Source organism: Rhododendron vialii, chromosome 4a, assembly GCF_030253575.1.
Source record: "Rhododendron vialii isolate Sample 1 chromosome 4a, ASM3025357v1".
Lineage (NCBI taxonomy): Eukaryota > Viridiplantae > Streptophyta > Magnoliopsida > Ericales > Ericaceae > Rhododendron > Rhododendron vialii.
Window position 1 is genome coordinate 3796987 of NC_080560.1, and position 19323 is coordinate 3816309.

Here is a 19323-nt window from a genome sequence, read left to right on the forward strand (position 1 = left end):
CACTGGCAAATTTGTGTAGTATTAAAATTAAAACATTTATATGGGATTCAAAAGTGGGCCCTACAAAAATCTGTGCACAAATATGTGCGGTATTGTACTTCCTTCGCTCCCAAATAAATGTCCTTACCGCAAACCTAGGCATTTAAAAAGATGCATTTGTTTCTCTAAATAATTCAATTTTTTTCACAAATCAATAGATATTAATGAATTCTTTCAAATTGTCAAAAAAAAAATTAATTTTAAAAAAATCGCATGTTTTTAAAGGTTTAATTTTGTGGGCCGGACATTTATTTATAAACGGAGGAAGTATTTGTTTAGTCGCACGTTCCACTTTTTAATTAGTGAGATATAATGGGGTGTTGTGGCATGTGGGTAATTTTTGAAACCTTCAAGGGTTAAATTTTTTCCGGAGGAGTTGAAGAGTTAACCCATGTTTGGACAGCACACCTGATTTTCATTTGGTCTGGCACTGTTGATGACGTGGCGCCCGAGGATTGGTTTGGAGGAAAATGGCACTTCTCCTCCTCAGGAGGAGATAATTTATTCTCCTTTGGGAATATTTGAAGCACCAAATTTTACCAGAACCTTGGTTCACATGGTTGGGCGGTGTATTTTACTGTACTTGACAACAACAGTAATTATTCAAATGACAGAAAAACTCAAAACTTGCCTCACATTCCCAAAACACCGGATTCATCGTTGATTCGTTTTGTTAGAATCTGGATAGAATCCAACAGAATTCTGCATGTGCATTTGCAGGTACAAGAACATGTCATTATCCCTGTCCTCCAAACATTTGTAAGCTTTTACAACATATTCAAATTCTGGTCCATACATATGAGAAGCTGAGGCTGCTTTGTAAGTTAAGAGTTCCAAATCACCTGTCATCATGAAGAGCAAAAGATAACATCAATCTGTTACAATTACGTATGAATATGTTGAATTAGTCCTCATCAAAGCAAAAGACCTAAGGCTATGTTACGGTCAATATCAAAATGGGAAGCAAAAAAAAAGGGGAAGTTTAACTAAAAGGTGGCTTTGAAAAACACTCCAATTAAAGAGTCATTTCAAATTCACCGTTATAAGCTCCCAAACTCAAAGTCGAAATCCGTATGTAAACTAACGAATCTAAACTGTCCGTTCCTATTTACTCACAATGTTTCATGACTTCATTTGAAATCCACCTTTTATCAAAAGGGAGCATCGAAAAGTGCATTAATCTCGTGATAAGGAATACCTGCTTCAATTTCTGAACTAAGAATGGTCTCACTGAAGTGACGTGTTAACCACCATCGGCAACGAAACCTCCAAGTCTTTCCAGATGTTCCGTCTGTGAATGTTTTGGACATCCTGTGGAAGCGACGAGAATGTGATTGCTTGTTTACACCTTCATTTCCATTCAAACACGTCGACATTTGATCTTCTTCACAACTATGAAGTTTCAGAAAGCAAGAGGCAAACTCTTTCCAAGTGTTGCATTCTGCATAGGTAGCATCCAAATGCAACGCTGTCATCTCTACCAGTTGTTGAGGGCTATAATCCCCTGCGAATATGGAAAAGGTAAGGCATGAATCTTGTAGACAACGTACATCCCGTATACGGAAATCATGTAGATGAACAGCTTCAAGGAATAGGAAAGAAATCAGTCCAAGCTCCTAGCCTCCTATTTCTAAGCTATTTTAATTTCTAACTCATGCAACACAATGTCTTAGATAGCTACATAATTGATTGGATTTTGGAAACACACTTGAAAGGTGAAAAGTTTGTTTCGTCTGGGTAACCTTTAAAAGGGTTGCTTGTTTTGGGGGATAGACAGCCCCTCCTATCGGTTCATACAGTGAAAGGACAGCGTTGAGCGGTTGCTCCTACTATCGAAGGATTAATATGGCAAAATGCGTGGTGAAATGCTGGAAATGGAACAACCTTGAAATGCTCTCTGACCGCAGAATGGAAGAATCAAACTTGAAGAGCTCCAGAAGGGTTACTAGAGCATTGGCTGGTTCTTATCAAACTTCTTCCATTGTTAGCCATGATTAATAACCTATTGTGGAAAATCAGAGGCTTAGGCAACATCAAATCAAGCAGCACGTTCCATCACTTCTCCATTCATTTTCCAATACTGATCGTGAAACACCATGATTCTCTTGTACTAGTGCAATAATGGCCAAATAAATAAGAAGGGATCACCAAAAAACGTAACATTTTAAAAAGGTGAAACCTACTGCCTCATAGTCAAATTCCTTGAACAATCACTTATAAACACCAGTCAGCATCTTTCAAGAGAGGGTTCAGAACACTTGTCATAGATGGTTTCTAGTCAATGCGCAGTTCAGTGTGTAATTTGTATTGAAGATGAAAAATCCTTCATTTGACGGAATTTATCAGCTGACAACACGTTGAAACTTAATGGCCGCAGTTGGAAAACAGAAAAGCATAGACTAAACAAGTACCAACATTGAGAGATATCAACAGTTGCTAGCAGGAACAGCATAATAATAACTAGACATAATACCTTGCACAGATTAGAACACATAAAATTCCAGAAAGTTATTTGTACCATTTTGATGCATGCTGATGAGCTTTGCCAATGAATGGCTACATGTGGGATCCTTCTTCAATATACCCTCAAAGCTGGTTGAAAGCTTGGCATTGTTGGCACCATCAAAATGCTCCACTAGGCTAGTTTTTGTTCTACACCAATGAGAAGAAAGAAGAAAGATAATAAGATATGGGTCCTTTACAGTCACAACCCCAAAAGAACGGGTGGCCAAGCATATAATGGCTCCAATAAAAATGACTAGTATTCCACACCCTTAATACATCTACTATAGTCTTTTGGTATCAATAATACACACTGAATAAATAAGAACCTTGAAGTATAGTTATCTGGTCTCACAGTTCTTCCATAACAGTCTATTGTGCTGACAATGATTACATATCTAAGTCTATTTCTGTGGTTGATTGGAATAAGAAGATACAATCCCTACTCTATACCCCATTGTCACAGAATCCAACAAGATATTGCTGCCAGGTTTAAGTGATTAGGTGAAAAGGTCATCGTTGAAGAAAGAACATGGACCGAAGCAGTTGAAAAACTAAATGGAAGAACCAAACAAATACAAAGGTTTCAGTTCATTGGAAAAGGCAATATATTCAATAGTTCATTCGAAAGAAGTTTGAACAGGACTACACTCGCTTAGTTATTTTCAAGAATGATCAGCAAAAACCACTAAACCAGTACACAATTGTGAAAGCAGGAACAATTAATTGATCTCCCAGAACATACAAGTCATGTCAATATCATTTATAACCCAATTCCCAAAGTTTTGGAATACCACCAAAAGCACGTGGATCTCCAACAGCCTAATGGTTTCCCACACACCTGCCTAGAATTCCACCAGTGCGCGCGCGCGCGCACACACAAAACCCATGAACCACTCAATGCTGGAGTCTCCAGTCTCTGATGCGTTTTGCCACCTATTTGTCAGTTACATCACATCAACAGCTACAATAATCTTTGGCTACAACAAATCGGGAAGAAAATAGAACCTAGAGTATCTTTCAAGAGCAAGACGATATGATAACAAAAGAAGAGCATCAGTTTGATTTCCCAACTGTGCCAGGAAGAACAAATTTGATTCCCTGCCGCACCATCATAACTACTACATCCTGCGCCGCAGCCACCCAGTCACAGCTGTCATCTTGGGCATCAACACCACAATTGGAAAAACCCAACTCCAAGTCTCCAACATAGTGAGCACTAATATTATTCTCACAACTGCTGCAACCCCACTGGTAATTTGAGCTCCTCAAGCAGGGCATTATTTCCTCTATGCTTTCTTACATCTTCAAATAACTAATGTTATCTATCTCCTCTCGACATGTTTTCTATTTTATAGTTTCTGACCCAAATAGAAAAGGAGCCATTACCTTAGAGGGATTGCTGCCTGTGAACTATGACCAAACTTCTCGAGCTCATTGACAGCCTCGTCAATGTGACCCGCAAACAGCAGCATCTAGTCAGGCAACAAACTTGAGTTAAAAGTATTAAAACTCCAATGACAAGTCACGCTTGTCCCATATCGAAGTTCAAAATCAACAACAACGATGGAGAAGTATGATCAAGTGACATGAAATAAAACCATCTTTTGTTACTCAGAATAACAATGGAAGAAGGATAGACGAGAATATAGTATTATGTATCAAACAAGACAGGGGAAAGTGGTATTGCAAGAACTTAGCATTATGCAAACACCAGTCTCCAATCTATGACTGAATGAAGGGTCCCAGAGGCTCAAAAATGACCACAAAACCTCTTTTACGGGTACCAATGCAACACAACAGAAGTGATTTTCTAAGGTTTTTGAACTTGCAGAGTCTTGATGGCAAGATATGTATATTTTTCTTGTCAACAATCCTTCTAAGGAACTTGCGACACAAACTACTAATTGTCACGTTTGACTGGACAAATGATTACGTGCACCACCTGTGCCGAGCTGAAGGATTAGAAAGGCAAAAAATGGTGACAGCATAGCAAGGCTGTTTTAGTGATTAGCAAAGCTTACAACATGAGTTACCCAAAAAATAGTACCAAGCTCAGTGAATCTCATCCAAGGAATGCATATTCAAAAAAAAAAATCCAAGGAATGCAAAAACACCCAGGTTCACACCATCGCCCTTTTTACTTTGTACTCAATATAAATTGTGCAAAAATTCTGTTTAACAGTTCAGATAAATGAATGAATGAAAATTCCTTACTTGTACTAAAGGAAGCAGGGCCTCATAAACTGGAGGTGTTGAACAGAGAGCAAGTCGTAAATGCTTTACTGCACCCTTATAGTGGTCATTTAGTGTGTCCCTCTGCGAACATGTTACATCCTCAAAGTTTTTGTTTGGATGCGACAATTGAAATGGCAACAACCATGAATCCAAGCCTTCTCAAGCAAGAAAGAATAGAAGTTCAGCAGTCATTACAAATGCACCAGCACCAAATTACATAGAATATAACAAGGAATATCAAGAGCCTAAAAATGCCTCACAAAGTTTGGCAGAAAGGACTGTGTAATTAGTTGTTGTGAGGAAAATTTGTTCTTACCCCCATCGTTTTTGTATATGTTGGCATCTCATTTAAAGGAGGTCGTATGTTTTTTAGTCTAGCTGTTCGACTCTCTTGAGCAAAGTTTCACAGTGAAAGGTTAAGATTCAAGAAGCAAGATCATTGCTGACTTTAAGCAGACAAACTGCGTCAAAAGGTAAACTCATACATTGCATTCGGCTAGGTCTGTGTTTGTTAGTCTTGGCTCGGTTGGATCTTCATTGGCTTCATGACCTTAGATAATTTAGCTTTAGACTACAAAAGGAATGTTAAGTAGGGGCAATGGGCTTGACTATCGATGGACTCTTTTTTTGTCTTCAGAATAACAGCACTGATCCGATTCTAAATATAATTATGGATCAATGAAAAGCTAAATTAAATGGAAATTAAACAACTAATCAAGAGACAGTATAAACTTCATGGGTATCAGACAAACTACAACTGGAATGCTAGAGACAAATCAGAAAGCCCCCTAAGCCTAGACATCAGAACCAAGACCAACTGGAAAAATATGGAAATGAAACAACTAATGTAACTGCATTATCAGAGATTGTCAGCTCACTTTACAGCTAGAGTTCCATTATCTTTTCTTATAGTTACCATCAACACAAGAGCTGCTCATCTAAAACAAAGATAATACCAATAAACAAACAAACTTTCAAACTCACCATGGGCATTGAAAGTAGATGCATACTGCATATTGCCACCAAAATTAGATAAAGGAGACTTTTCATGTCCACTGTCCTCAGCAGCATCCATATAGAAGCCCAGTGACTGGTTATTTTTGTAGGTAGTTTCTTTCTGTAGATTATCATCCACCTCCATGGAAACTTCTCTATGTTGGTCCAGATCAACATCTCGAGCAACCACTTTGTCATTCCTAACAGAGGTGTCTGAATCGGCTTGAAAGGAGGAACCAACTTGATGGGTATCAACTGTAGCATGTCCCTCAGAATTCACAATGGGGGCTTCGTCTCTCGTTTCCATATCTGATGGTATAGGGGTGTAAGACTTGTCTGAATTTCTGAACTGCAACTCTTTTGAAATAGTAGAATACCACAGCTGGCAAAAAGTCAAGCCCACAACCATATTTGAAATTGGGTCGCTTCCAAATTCGCGTTCTTGCATGAGGCTGAGAGAAACACCCCCAGTGTTAATCAATACAAAGCCCATCATAGATTGGCTTCTCAAGCACACCAGGAAATATACTATGACAACCAATTCACAGGCTTCCAACCAAAAAAAAAAGAGAAAAAACTTACAAGTGCAACTATCAGTTATTCAGAAAACCAAGTTATTCACTCAAGATTGGTACCCCTTAGATCAGACAAGATATGGGAGAAACTGAGCCAACAACCTACGAGATTCCCTCGCATCTGGCAAGTTCTGATTGGCAAGACTACTAATTTTTTGTAAATCAACAAACTCAATTTCCTTCTCGTATTTTTTGGTTAACAGGGTATCAAAAGCTGCACCCCACATGCAGTCCCCCTATCCTGCACGTGCCATAGGCCCTGGGGTAGGCCCCAATGGCTTGAGCGCTTCACGGGATTTGCAAACGAGACCTATGCTTCCTGAAGAGCTCATCGCAGCTCAAGTTGGCACTAGGTTAACCGCTTGGGATTGGCAAATTCATTGATTGACTGATCACTAAATCTTCTTTCCCACTCAGCCGAACTTCGAGTTCTTACTAAAGGTAACAGCTTGAATTTAGGCTAAAATTACGGGATAAAGAAATTCTCGATAAGACTTTGATTTCAACTTTGAACTCTGAAGGCTATTTATCCCAGGATCTCCGCAAGGGGATATTATATGTTAGAGAAATAGTTTTGCCTCGTCTTATATACTTTTGCAAGAGTTTCAAAACAACTCCGCATGGATTCACGTTCAACGTCATATTTCCCAAAACTTCTCAATACGTAATAACAAGTTTGTCGGCAGCAGATCTCCCCACTACATCATGAGCAACCGCTTCTAGTAGCTTTAAGCTTTTTATAGTCATTTCACTAATACGTAAAGAGATTTCTATAAGCCAGATAACACATGGAAAAGAAAAAACAGTGGTTTCTTCATTCAAGAAAATTGAAACACATAACAAAAACAATGTACCTTAAAGCAGCCTGATGAGCTTCACCTACATTCCCCTGTCTAAGAAAAAAAAGGATGGACTCCAATTGAACCATAAATCTATCCTGCCAACAGAGAAAGGTCAAAGAACACGCTAAATGTCACCAAAATGCACATAAAAATGTCTAGGAGAGACAAGGTATGAAACCATGAAAAGTGCTTAGACAATGTCTCATTTACAGAACAAGAACAATATCACCTCACAATTCCAGCCAAAAATATAGGCACGTAAACAGTAAACTTCCATAATATAAAGCAATAGAAAAAAGAAAGAAACAAGCCGCACAGTGGCAATGGAGAGAAAATGTAATTGCGCGCCATATAGGAAGGATGTTTTCGAGACTACACCTTTATTGGCCAATCTTTCATAGCTCCGATCCTTTTCATCCAAATTTCATAAACATTCTGGATCTTGGTTGAATTGACAGACCCACTATTTATATGCTTGAGAAGCTCCATAGCAACCTGAAAATTTCATGCACAGACAGTCCGCAAAATGTTCATGCCATCTTTTAAGTTCTTACCACCAAAACTTTCCAATCTTTGCTAATATAATTGAACACACGTGACACGAAATTAAGATGCAAATAACCAACACGAATCGTGCTGCACAATACTGGCAGAAGGTTACAACAAATGTCACGGTTCATAAACAATCAACAACTAGCACCACTGCAGCAACAAACCAAAGGCAAGCCAGCAATTAAATCTTCGGTTTTGCTTCACATTTCAAATGCAATTGAGCATCATTGCATGGTTTAGCGTATTATATGATTGAAACTTTCTAAATGAACTGCATAATGGTATTTCGACCAACATTTCTCTTCATCTACATTTTTGACAAGTCGTCTTCTGTATTCCCGCTCCTGGATTTTGTTTACTTCACATCTACTCATAACCACCAACCACTCCCAGCAATAGGGATACAATCCATATAAAACACTATGTAGAAAGATATGGATTTCAAATGAAGGGATTTGGTCTCTAATTTCCTTGACAATATAATTGGTTTAGCTATAGGTGACTTGTAATGCAAGAGTGAAAAATAGATCAAAGGAACCCTCGTACAACTGAAATCCTTAGTATAAACAATTTCAAATTCCTTGGTCAGAGACTTCAAACCCATCATAGATACATAATAAATCCCCTAAACTCAATGTCGAATTCCATATGTAAACTGGCTAGCCTAATGTTCGAGCACCGAATAATTAAAGTCAAATTTCTCCATTCGAAATCCATATCTACCCAAATGGAGCCTCTGTGTGTGTGTGTGTGTGTGTGTGTGTGTGTGTGTGTGTGTGAGAGAGAGAGAGAGAGAGAGAGAGAGAGAGAGAGAGATGGCTGATATCTAACGAATAGGTACGTAGTATTACAGTAACCTTTCGAGTATTCTCTGTCAAATTACAAGTCCTATTTTAGTAGAAAAAAAAGCTTATTTGGACCTAAAACAAGCACATTTACAACAAGTCTCGATTCACACTCTGAGAGGTTATATTGGTTAATATGGTAAACAATGAAAGATGAGGGTCACGAGGGTTATATGCTTGGCGATTTTTTAGGGGCTCTCACCATATGGTGAGGATCAGACTCAGTAGCCCTTGTCAGTTAGTTAAGAAGCTGTTATAATTTGTTACATAGGCATATCAGTAGGTTAGTTTTGGAGGGAAAGTATAGCTTATAAGAAGAGAGTAGCTTATTGAGAAAGGTGTTGATAATTATTGTTGTCTTTCTTTGTATTTTGTTTCTCTTCTACCTTCCATCTAGGTGCCATTAGAGCAGAGTTGAAGCTCTGGTTTAATAAAGTTATGTGTTTTTCTTCCAAAACAGTATCATCCTGACACATAAACAAGATAAAGGAACCGAACAAGCGGAACAGTAGATGTTCAAGTTTGGTTTGATTTGTTTGAAAACTTGACGAGTTTTAAAAATATGTTCAAGCACTTAAAGAGCTTTAAAAAAATGTACAAGCTTGTCTTATTTACGAGACTAATCAAACTCAAACTAGCTTTAATCCGATCTCAAGTAGCTTGAATTCTATGTTCGCGCTTGGTTCAAAAGCTTAACGAGCTCCAAAATGATGTTCAAGCATGATTCCCTTATATAAGAGCATCTCCAACCCTTACTCAAATTTGGGTAAAAAATTGATTAAAAGCTTTCGATGGAGAAACCCAAATCTAAGCACAAGTATGAGAGGAAGCTTCATTAATAGCATTGTTGTAAATTTGAGAGGGGAGAAATAGCCTTGTGAGTAAAAAATTGAGTCACTAGAGCAGTTTGGTTCGTTTATCAACGCTAGTCATACGAGTAGAACCCAAAAAACATCAAACAAGCCCTAAACAAAAAGAAACGCTCATAAAAAAATCATAGTATCATACCCAATACTTGGTGCGATTCCTCGAAGGAGACCTCTCATTGCCGGTCCCTCGCAACAGCACGCTCAGCACACCACTTGCTTCGTCCCAATTGTGCCGCCGCACGAGCCTGCTCAGGAGGCGGCGCAGCCTAGCTCGATTCTTCGTCCGAACGTTCTCGGAGCCTGTCTTCAGCGTGTGCGACGGCTTCCTCAGAGACACCAGTATTCCCTTAACGAGTCTCGACTGTTGGCGACCACTGTCCTGTGAATCCCTGGCCTTCTTCCTGCTCTTCTTTTCGTTTTTCTCGACTCCTTGAACGGCCTCTTCTTCTTGAACGGCCTCTTCCACTTCCATTAAACAATATTCAGACATCTGAGATACTGCTTCCCAATACACGATTCGTTAATGTTCGTTTAGAGTGTACGCGAAAGATGCGATTTCGTATATGTATTGGCGTACGTACATGAAGTTTACCAGTTAGGAGAAGGAATTTCGGTGGAGAGAGAATGAGAACGGTGGCGGACATGGGGGTGTACTGTGGTTGTAGACGACGGGGGGAAAGGGCTTTTCTTTATCCGATTTTCTGGAAGGGGGTTTTTGTGGTTGGGCCGGAGGATGGCCCAATAGTTACTATTTGAGGGATTCGAGATGGGTTTTCGGTCCGGGTCGGACATCTACATTGGATTTGGATTTTGGACAGTTATGCTTAGCGGCCGACTGGATGCGGGATAAGTTTTTGACGAATTAAATACGGATGGTGCATTTAAAAAAAAGGATGTTGAATAAGATATTGTATTATTTATGGAGAATGGACCTACATTGATGTGATTTTTATAGAAGGGTAAAAAAGTTATTGGTTAAGATGAGATATTAAAAAGAATGGGATAAAATATGACTTGGTTTTGGATACGCGATAACATGGGGATAAGGTTGTTTGAAATAGAGGGATAAGGTTGGAAGAGGGGGATGAAGAGAGCCTCATCCGCCTCGATTTTTTTATAGACGGCCCATGAGCTAGGCATAAATTGTTAGGGTCAATTATTCTACAATTACAAATATTCACACAAATCTACTCATATTCATATTGGGGTCCATACACATTACATCTTCAGTGTGTGTCCTACCAAAAAATGCAAGTATATATATATAAAATGTGTGTGTTAGTGCTTGTAGATGAATAATAATTGTACTCATGGGCTAGGCCGTATTAATTTTGGTAGGGCATAAATACTCCACCCTCCTCACTTGCTCCCAAATCGTGGATTAAGTTGTGGGACCCGGATAAGGGTGAGGGTATGAGTCATCCGTCCTTTTCATCCTCCATCCAATCAGGGGTTTAGGGTGGAGCCGAGCTTTTTAATATTTGAGGCTTTGAGCTAGACTCGTTTATTAAATGAGTTACAAATTCAAGCACGAGCTTGACTTACTTTAAACAAATCGAGCTTTTAAGAGTATTGAATTCCGCTCATTTAATATACGAACTTAAAACTCAAGTTTGAGTTCGGAGTGGATGACGAACTCAAAATGATGCACAACACGCGTGACATGCTATGATATAATTTATTCTTAAGTGAATACCCATACCACTACAAACACAACATAATGCACAAAGTTACGCACAACACCTGCAACATTTGTTTCTCTGAGTGCTAAAGAATACAAAAAAACCAAGATAATCGGTCTTCTAACCTCTGCTTAATAAGCGGAGTATAATATGTCAATAATTTCAAACAAGTTCAGATATCAATTCATATCTCATCTATATTAATACAATTTAACACAATTTTTTTCAACCTTATTTTTAGCATTTTTACGAGAGATAAAAAATAGGTACGAAAACCATTTATTCGTCCAAAATGTAATCCCATACAGAACTCTTGGTACGTGAAAATATTCATGAAAGAAAACGAACCGTCCAGATTATTTCATGAGCATTTTCTTGAACCGAGAGTCAATGCACTGTACCGCCCCTTTTTATCCGTTATGAAAATCCATTTCCCAAGGCCCCCCCAGGGAGTACTGAAAACGAACTTCTGCGCCTGCGCACGTCTCCTCAAACACAATCCAAATTGGATTACTGTATGACTATTCTTGCCAGAGTACTGCTATTGGTACCGATGGTACCGTAGAAAAAATGTACCGACAGCTACTAAATGACCATCTCCGGCTACCGGACAGCCGATTTGAGCCGTTCAAAAATTTTAAAAAGCAAAACTGAGTGGGCCTAAGCAAGAATCAATGGCATCCGAGGTGTGTAGAGTACTTGATCCGAGCATCCTGTTTTCGTCTATATATGTATATACACGTGTATATAAACGAAAAAGGGGTGCTTGGATCAAGTACTCTACACACCTCGGATGCCATTGATTCTTACATAGGCCTACTCGGTTTTATTTTTTAAAATTTTTGGACGGCTCGGATCAGCCTTCCGGTGGCCGTCGGTCCATTTTCCCTATGGTACCATCGGTACCAATAGGATTTTCGATTCTTGCCAGGTGGGATGCACCACCCAACCTCATCGCCATCGCCATCGCCACCATCACCATCACCATCACCATCCTTCTATTTAACCACCCTCTCTCTCTACCCTTTTCTGGAAATCTCTGAACCCGTTCAAGTCGACCCATGGAGCCCAACAAGTGTCCCCAATTTCCGGCGGATTTGGAGTACCATTCCGGCTTCGGCAACCACTTCTCGTCCGAGGCGATCGCCGGAGCCCTACCTCCGGGCCAGAACAGCCCTCTCCTCTGCCCTTACGGCCTTTACGCTGAGCAGATCTCCGGCACCGCCTTCACCGCCCCTCGCAAACTTAACCTACGAAGGTACCTTCTCTCTCTCTCTCTCTGGGTTCATAGAGTCATGCATATATCGGATTGAGAACCATTATTTGTTCTATCACTGGCGGTAAGTCCATGAAAATTACATGAATCTGAATATCTCAAGAATGAGAAAATCTCTCATACGCACTATAATAAATCCAACTCTAAGTGAAGTGACAGAGCCTTCACGCAGCACGAAAGAATCGGACCCTTGATCTCCTACTGAGCTGCAACGACTCTGGTCAACTGAGCTAGTTTTTGGTTTTTTTTCCCCTGCACCTCGACTGATCCTTGGGACAGATCCCACCGTAATTAAAGTCAGAGCAGCTCTTTATATGGACTGGCCCCAAATAGTTGATAACCTAAGAGGTTTCGAACCTGAAACCTTAGAAGGGAGCAAATCCTAAGTTCCAGCCTTGACCACTTAGCAAACCCCTTGGGTTTAACTGAGGCTACTGAGCTAGTTTGTTGGTTGATTGAGAATCATTCTAATACGATAAATGGGAGATATTAAGCACAATAATATACAATATCATGTGCTTATCAGCAACTGTGTCTGAAGTCGCTTACATAATTAAGGACAGATATTTGTTTTCTAGTGGTATCTTTATGCTCCGAAAGTTATCCATTTCCTGAATTCTGAGCATTTAGGAGTTCGACTAATATTTGTGTCGTAGACTCGTAGTGATTAAAGTTGTTCTCTTAGGCCAATCTTAGATTTGCACGTTGAAGCTGAGATTATTGGAGAATTTAAACTTCCAGATCTATTCATGTTTTGTCTCTTGGGAAATATGAACGAAGGGCCACTTGAGTTATATATCATTGCCTCCAAAGGTTATCTATTTCAGTCTGTGGATAATATGCGAACCAGTTGCCAGGATTCAAAAGAATGCCGCAATGAGCTTCATGGTTGCATTGTGGGTTTACCATCTGTATTCCCGTTCAGTTATTTTTCTTCTTCTTTAAAACGGTTTTAGTTTCTGGCCAATCGGGCCTTGTTTACTTTTCGATTCATGTTAATTGCTCTGCTGCTCTAGTTTTTAAGTTTCCTGATGTTGGTTCTTTAGTGATGTATTTATGTTACCGGCTTCTTTTGCAGTTGGCTGTATCGTATCAAACCATCAGTCACACATGAACCATTTAAGCCTCGAGTGCCAAGTCATGAGAAGCTTGTGAGCGAATTCAACCAGTCCAACAGTTCTGCTAATCCTACTCAACTACGTTGGAAGCCTGTAGAAATTCCCGAATTACCAACTGATTTTATCGATGGTTTACAAACAGTATGTGGGGCTGGCAGCTCTTACCTTCGGCATGGTTACGCAATTCACATGTAATTGGCATTCCATACCTCGTTTACCAATATCATCTGGTTATATCTGGCATAATGATATCTTCCATTTATTTTTCAGACGACACTATTATTTTGAGACTCGGCCTTGACGCCCATGTCCTCCCCCCAGTGTGTGATTGTGGGTTGTTGGGGAAGCCAAAAGCCAAATTTTGTTCTGTGTAATTGTTTCATGATATCATATCTATTTCTCAATTTTTTTCTGACCATTATTGGTTATAGTTGAATTAGAACAGATGACCGTGATCTCGTATGAACTTCATTTTGTTCAACCGACATAAATATATGTACATGTGCAAATGATGCCAGTTATATGCTGATATATTCTATTTTTTAACACTGGGGGCATACTTTTTACTCTTTCAAGGAATCGAGGGTATAAAAACCTTGTAAGGGTTTGTTTTCAACCGTGCAAACCTCGGTGGATTTCACAGACTAGGACATCCATATTCAGAGGCAAATACTTATAAGCTAGTTTGAGTATGTAGTTTTGTAAAGTTCTTCAACCTATATTCGGGTCATTGGTAGTTTGAATTGTGGATATATCTGCTTCCTAATAGGCAGCAAATGTAGGTACACTGCCAACAAGTCAATGGACAACTGTGCCTTCTGCAATGCTGATGGTGACTTTTTGATTGTTCCTCAGAAAGGAAGTAAGTGATAGCCATCAATAATTTTAAAGAAGATACAGTTGCCATCTTTCAGTTTCACACCAATGTGTTATTTTATAGCAAATTAGTTTTTTTAAGATACAAAATTCAGATGTGTAATCACTTACAGACTGTTATGGAGTAACGGACTAGGGAGTCGTCTTTAATGAATAGGATACTGTGAATTGTAAAAGTCTTTTGGTCTTTATCATTTTCAAAGGGATGCATTTCCCCTTTATTGAAAGTGTTTTAAGAAGCATGGTCTTTAGCAGGTATGAACTACGAAGGGAATAACACATTTCTTATTGGAGTTTTTCCAAGAAGGGACCCATGCTAAAAAATCCTGTAATTGAATGTTTGCACAAAGTCTTCAGCATTGAAAGCGTTTCTCTAATTGATCATATTACTGTTCGACTAGGATTGTGGATCACAACTGAATGTGGAAGATTGCAAGTGTCTCCCGGTGAAATTGTTGTTTTGCCACAAGGATTCCGCTTCGCGGTTAACCTGCCGGATGGCCCATCACGTGGTTATGTTGCAGAGATTTTTGGCACCCATTTTCAACTTCCTGATCTCGGGCCAATAGGTACATAATGTAATTGCAATTGATGATAGTAAGTTTCTACATAATATAATGCTCAAAGCATGTACCAGAGTAACTAAAGTGTTTGTTTCTCATTCAGAGTTTTACTTGTTTCTATATCTCTATAATATGTAGGGGCTAATGGTCTTGCTGCTCCACGAGATTTCCTTGTTCCCACTGCCTGGTTTGAAGAGAGCTCCTGTCCAGGATATACTATTGTACAAAAGTTTGGTGGCGAACTTTTTACTGCAAAACAGGATTTCTCCCCCTTCAACGTGGTTGCCTGGCATGGTAATTATGCCCCATTCAAGGTGGGTATATTTTTGGATATAAGATCCTCAATTCTGCGTTTAGAATGTCTCGAGAAAAAAGGTTTCTTTTTTCTGAACATGTTTTCATTTTGTTAAAAAAAGTTTGTTCTAATGATGGAAATAAGACAAAAAAACCAGCTCTTTTGTCAGTTTTCTATTTTTTTTGGTGTGCGCGCACGCAACTTTTTTGAACTTTTTTCAAAATTGGTTTTTTATTTTTTAATTGTATGGTTCGTACTCTATGTGTGTAGGAAAAGTTTTTGTTTTTTTTTTTTGTGGGGGGCCAAAACCTAAAATAGATTCGCCAAGGCTCATAACAGGGAATTTTAGATTGTTGTTGTCCATGCACCGTTTTTCCTAACTGTGTTGGTAACTTAATAATTCTTGTGAAATCATTGTTTGCAGTATGATCTAAGCAAGTTCTGCCCGTATAATACTGTTCTGGTTGATCATAGTGATCCGTCAATTAATACAGGTGAGGAGGAATCTATTTGGCTGTGGTTTCTTGACCCTTTTACCTTGTTATATTGTTGTTTGTTTAAACCAGTTTGTGTAATGGAATGCAGTTCTGACCGCACCGACAGATAAACCTGGCGTGGCATTGCTTGATTTCGTCATCTTCCCTCCAAGGTGGTTGGTTGCTGAACATACTTTCCGACCTCCATATTACCATCGGAATTGCATGAGTGAATTCATGGGTCTGATTTATGGAGGATATGAGGTAAACCTTTTCGACCAATGAACTTTTTATCCTTTGGTTTATATTGATGATTTTCACTACTCCTATCGCTGTTTTCCTCCCAAACTGACGAAGTAGTTACTGTGTGTGTTATATGTGAAGTTGGTTGGTGCATTTGGGTAGGGGGAGTAATAAAAAGTAAACCCTTATGCTGGCAGTAGCTAGAGTGGTATCTCCTGCCACCGACAAATGGAGTGGTGCGAGGTTCGAATTGTGGTTAATACACACCTGGAGTAGCGATGGTTATGTAATAGAACCGGCATACTTATTTTCTCCATTCTACTGATTATGAAATTGATGGAATGCATGTTTAGATATATCTTAAAGTTCCCGTATATCGCTAGAAGGAAATAATGGATTTGGAACGATACATGTTACTCTCATCTCATGTGTCGGTGAGAAGAGAGAGAGGGCAAACAGAGATTTTCCCATTCTGTGACCCAACATGAGCTTCCTCATTTTAAAGTGAATAACCTAATCTATTAGCCTGTTCTTCCAATGTTAGGCATTAGTTTTGCAATTGGCCCAACTCTAAACGTTAAATTGAGAGTAGGTACTCAATATTCTTATTTTCAGGCAAAAGCCGATGGGTTTCTCCCAGGTGGTGCAAGCCTTCATAACTGCATGACTCCCCACGGTCCTGATACGAAGACTTATGAGGTAGGCCTTTTCTTCGTATTATGTTCATATTTTTCTGGAATACATGAAATCCTAATCTCATTTATCCCATTAGTCATTGCTTTTCAGTCTCACCACTACTTGACAGCATAGGATCTAACGCGTTGTTCCTTTTCGATCGCAGGCAACAATTGCTCGTGGAAATGAAGCAGGACCACAGAGAATAGCCGATACCATGGCTTTCATGTTTGAATCGTGTCTCATACCGCGAGTCTGCCCATGGGCTCTCGAGTCTCCCTTAAAGGATGATGATTATTACCAGTGCTGGATTGGACTGAAGTCCCATTTCACTTGCGAAGCAACAAACGCTCAACTAAGTGACATACGGAATGGTCACGATGAAAGTGGAACCGGAGGGCATTGTGGATGATTTTGGCTTCCAATGTTAAACCCAGGCACATAATTGCTTCTCTAATAAAATGGCCAGCATCCGATTAAAGAATGAATGCATATATGTAGGAACACGAATTGAACCTTAGACGGGAAATATGTAAGAATGTGGTGTTGCTTTCCCTACTTCATCTGTTTTCTGTGGTGTATCACTGATTGGAGAAGACATAGTTGCTATGTTGGGATCTTGGATTTATTAAGTTAGCGATAATGAAATCTATGGAATAAAAGAGAGCAGTGTTCTTTTAAAAATGTCTAAGCATACAAATAAGAACCATCTCGTCGGTCACCTATTTCTATTAAAGTTATAGATGCCAACAAAATAAAAATTTTAGGAAAAGAAAACTTAGGCACCATTTCTCTACCAAATTCTTCACTCTATGGGGCCAATATTCCTAATTGGCATTGTCTACACGTTTTTGGATTAAGAAAGAGAAAATTATACACGATTTAATGCTACTAAAGTTTATTTATTTATTTATTTATTTTTGAACAGTAAAAAAATTCTTTAAAAAGATACAAAGACATATTTAAAGTTTATAGTGCTTTCCTTCTCTCATTTTCGCTATATTTACCAACACAGATAACACTTCCACACTTATTTTGAAGGAGTATCGATTTTTATTTGTTCAATTTTTATTGACATGGGAATTTTATGTAAATTAACATTGGAGGCCGGGGAAAGTAGGAGTACATGACAACCAGCCACGAAGTAGAGAACAAATAAAATAAGGACACAAAAATGTACGTGGTTCCGCTCAAGCATAAAGTAAGAACGTACTCCATGGGCGAAGAGCGGAAGAGGATTTACTATAAATCAGAAGATAATAAAGAGCCGGCTATACCCGTAACCCTCAACGAAACACCAAACGATATTCAGGAATAAATTCTGGCAGAGCTCGAAAGGAAAACACAAACCCGTAGTGAAATTCAAAGTAACAACACAAAAATCCTAATATCAAACCCCAATAATAACAAAAGGAACACAGAACTCTACGACACTTCTCTAAAGAGTCTCTCCTTAATTGGACCAAAATAAAAAAACAATAAACCCCCAATGTCCCAATTTATAGGAAAACATTAAATAAATCTAAACCGGCTGCCACTTTGTTCATTCTTATTTTTGAGAAACATATTTTTCTCTCTGCACGTTTCTCAATAACTTTCTCTGTCTATCTATCTACATTTAGGGGTGAGCAAAAAATTCGTCAAACCGTGAATCCAGTCCAAACCAATCTAAACCGGAAGATTTGGTTCGGTTTTATAATATTATGGTTTGGTCATAGTTTAAAAAAATTAGAAACCGCGTTATATGATTTGGTTTGTGGATTCACATTTACGGTTATGGTTGTAAACCGATTCGAACCGTATAATACATACATATATATTTATAGTCAGATTAATTTAATTATGATTCACCCAATAAATATGAGAGCTTTAGTCAAATATTTTCTTAATTTACTGATCCTATTAAATCCACCGCAATATTTAATTTTCCTTCCCCGCGAAGATAATGATATGAATCTTGCTGTGGAGTGATCGTCACAAGTTGGTTTCTACCATGCTGCTACTACTGCCTTTTGCTGCCTCGTTTCAATTCAATAGTTTGAGGAGTTATCTTTGGCATTTTATTTGGTTAAACTATCTTACGATATTTAGTAGTTAGCATTCTTAGTTGGTTCATTTTAATGACTTGCCAGTATTTTATTTTCTTAGTTTAAGACTTGAGGCAATTGTTGGTATTCTACTTTTAATTGGTTGGTTGTATGTTTTAATAATTTGAATGGAATTGGTTTTAATTTAGTTTTTTTTTTAATTTATCTTCGTAATTTTAAGTACTTTAAATATTTTTGAAGACAATAGTTTAGTTCAAAGCAAACCGTAGTTTAAAATCAAAACCGAACTGTATTTTAATGGTTTGGTTTTATGTCTTTTGTGGGCTAATTTAGTTTTCTAAATTCATAATCCATAAGTATTGATTTGGTTATTGGTTTACTATTAAACCGAACAAATCTGGACCGTGACTACACTCATTGTCACTCATTACATAAAAAAAAGAAAAAATTCAAAGATGGAAACCGAACAAAAGGCGGCAGTGCTGAGAAAAATGTTACTCCACTGTTTTTTATTTCCTTATTTTCAGGCTCTGTTTGGAATCTATGGAAATGAAGGAAAAGAAAAGAAAAAGAAATTTTTTTCATTTCTATTGTTTGGTTTGAAAAGAAAGAG

The 19323-nt window shown here is 38.5% G+C and overlaps 2 protein-coding genes across 2 annotated transcripts; one reads left to right on the top strand and one right to left on the bottom strand.

Moving 5' to 3' along the window:
• Positions 1 to 647: 647 nt before the first annotated feature.
• On the bottom strand, positions 648 to 10176 carry LOC131323376 (uncharacterized). The gene is made up of 9 exons (XM_058355136.1): positions 9598 to 10176; positions 7571 to 7687; positions 7205 to 7287; positions 5764 to 6227; positions 4759 to 4934; positions 3931 to 4016; positions 2558 to 2691; positions 1238 to 1543; positions 648 to 881 (listed from the first exon to the last, which is right to left on the bottom strand). Exons 1-9 carry the CDS (start codon positions 9946 to 9948, stop codon positions 694 to 696), a joined length of 1905 nt encoding a protein of 634 aa, XP_058211119.1. The 5' UTR covers positions 9949 to 10176; the 3' UTR covers positions 648 to 693.
• Positions 10177 to 12052: 1876 nt separating this feature from the next.
• LOC131323378 (homogentisate 1,2-dioxygenase) lies at positions 12053 to 17346 on the top strand. The gene is made up of 9 exons (XM_058355137.1): positions 12053 to 12398; positions 13495 to 13725; positions 14317 to 14396; positions 14812 to 14979; positions 15112 to 15287; positions 15693 to 15762; positions 15854 to 16008; positions 16603 to 16686; positions 16829 to 17346. Exons 1-9 carry the CDS (start codon positions 12202 to 12204, stop codon positions 17072 to 17074), a joined length of 1407 nt encoding a protein of 468 aa, XP_058211120.1. The 5' UTR covers positions 12053 to 12201; the 3' UTR covers positions 17075 to 17346.
• Positions 17347 to 19323: the final 1977 nt, after the last annotated feature.

Excerpts from the sequence above, each read along its gene's own strand:
- LOC131323376 (XM_058355136.1), bottom strand. The coding sequence starts at position 9,948 with ATGTCTGAATATTGTTTAATGGAAGTGGAAGAGGCCGTTCAAGAAGAA. Across the intron at positions 4,017-4,758 it reads CCCTGCTTCCTTTAGTACAA|ATGCTGCTGTTTGCGGGTCA; the intron begins GTAAGGAATTTT and ends TTGCCTGACTAG. Across the intron at positions 1,544-2,557 it reads CATCAGCATGCATCAAAATG|GGGATTATAGCCCTCAACAA; the intron begins GTACAAATAACT and ends CCATATTCGCAG.
- LOC131323378 (XM_058355137.1), top strand. The coding sequence starts at position 12,202 with ATGGAGCCCAACAAGTGTCCCCAATTTCCGGCGGATTTGGAGTACCAT. Across the intron at positions 14,397-14,811 it reads GATTGTTCCTCAGAAAGGAA|GATTGTGGATCACAACTGAA; the intron begins GTAAGTGATAGC and ends CTGTTCGACTAG. Across the intron at positions 15,763-15,853 it reads TGATCCGTCAATTAATACAG|TTCTGACCGCACCGACAGAT; the intron begins GTGAGGAGGAAT and ends AATGGAATGCAG.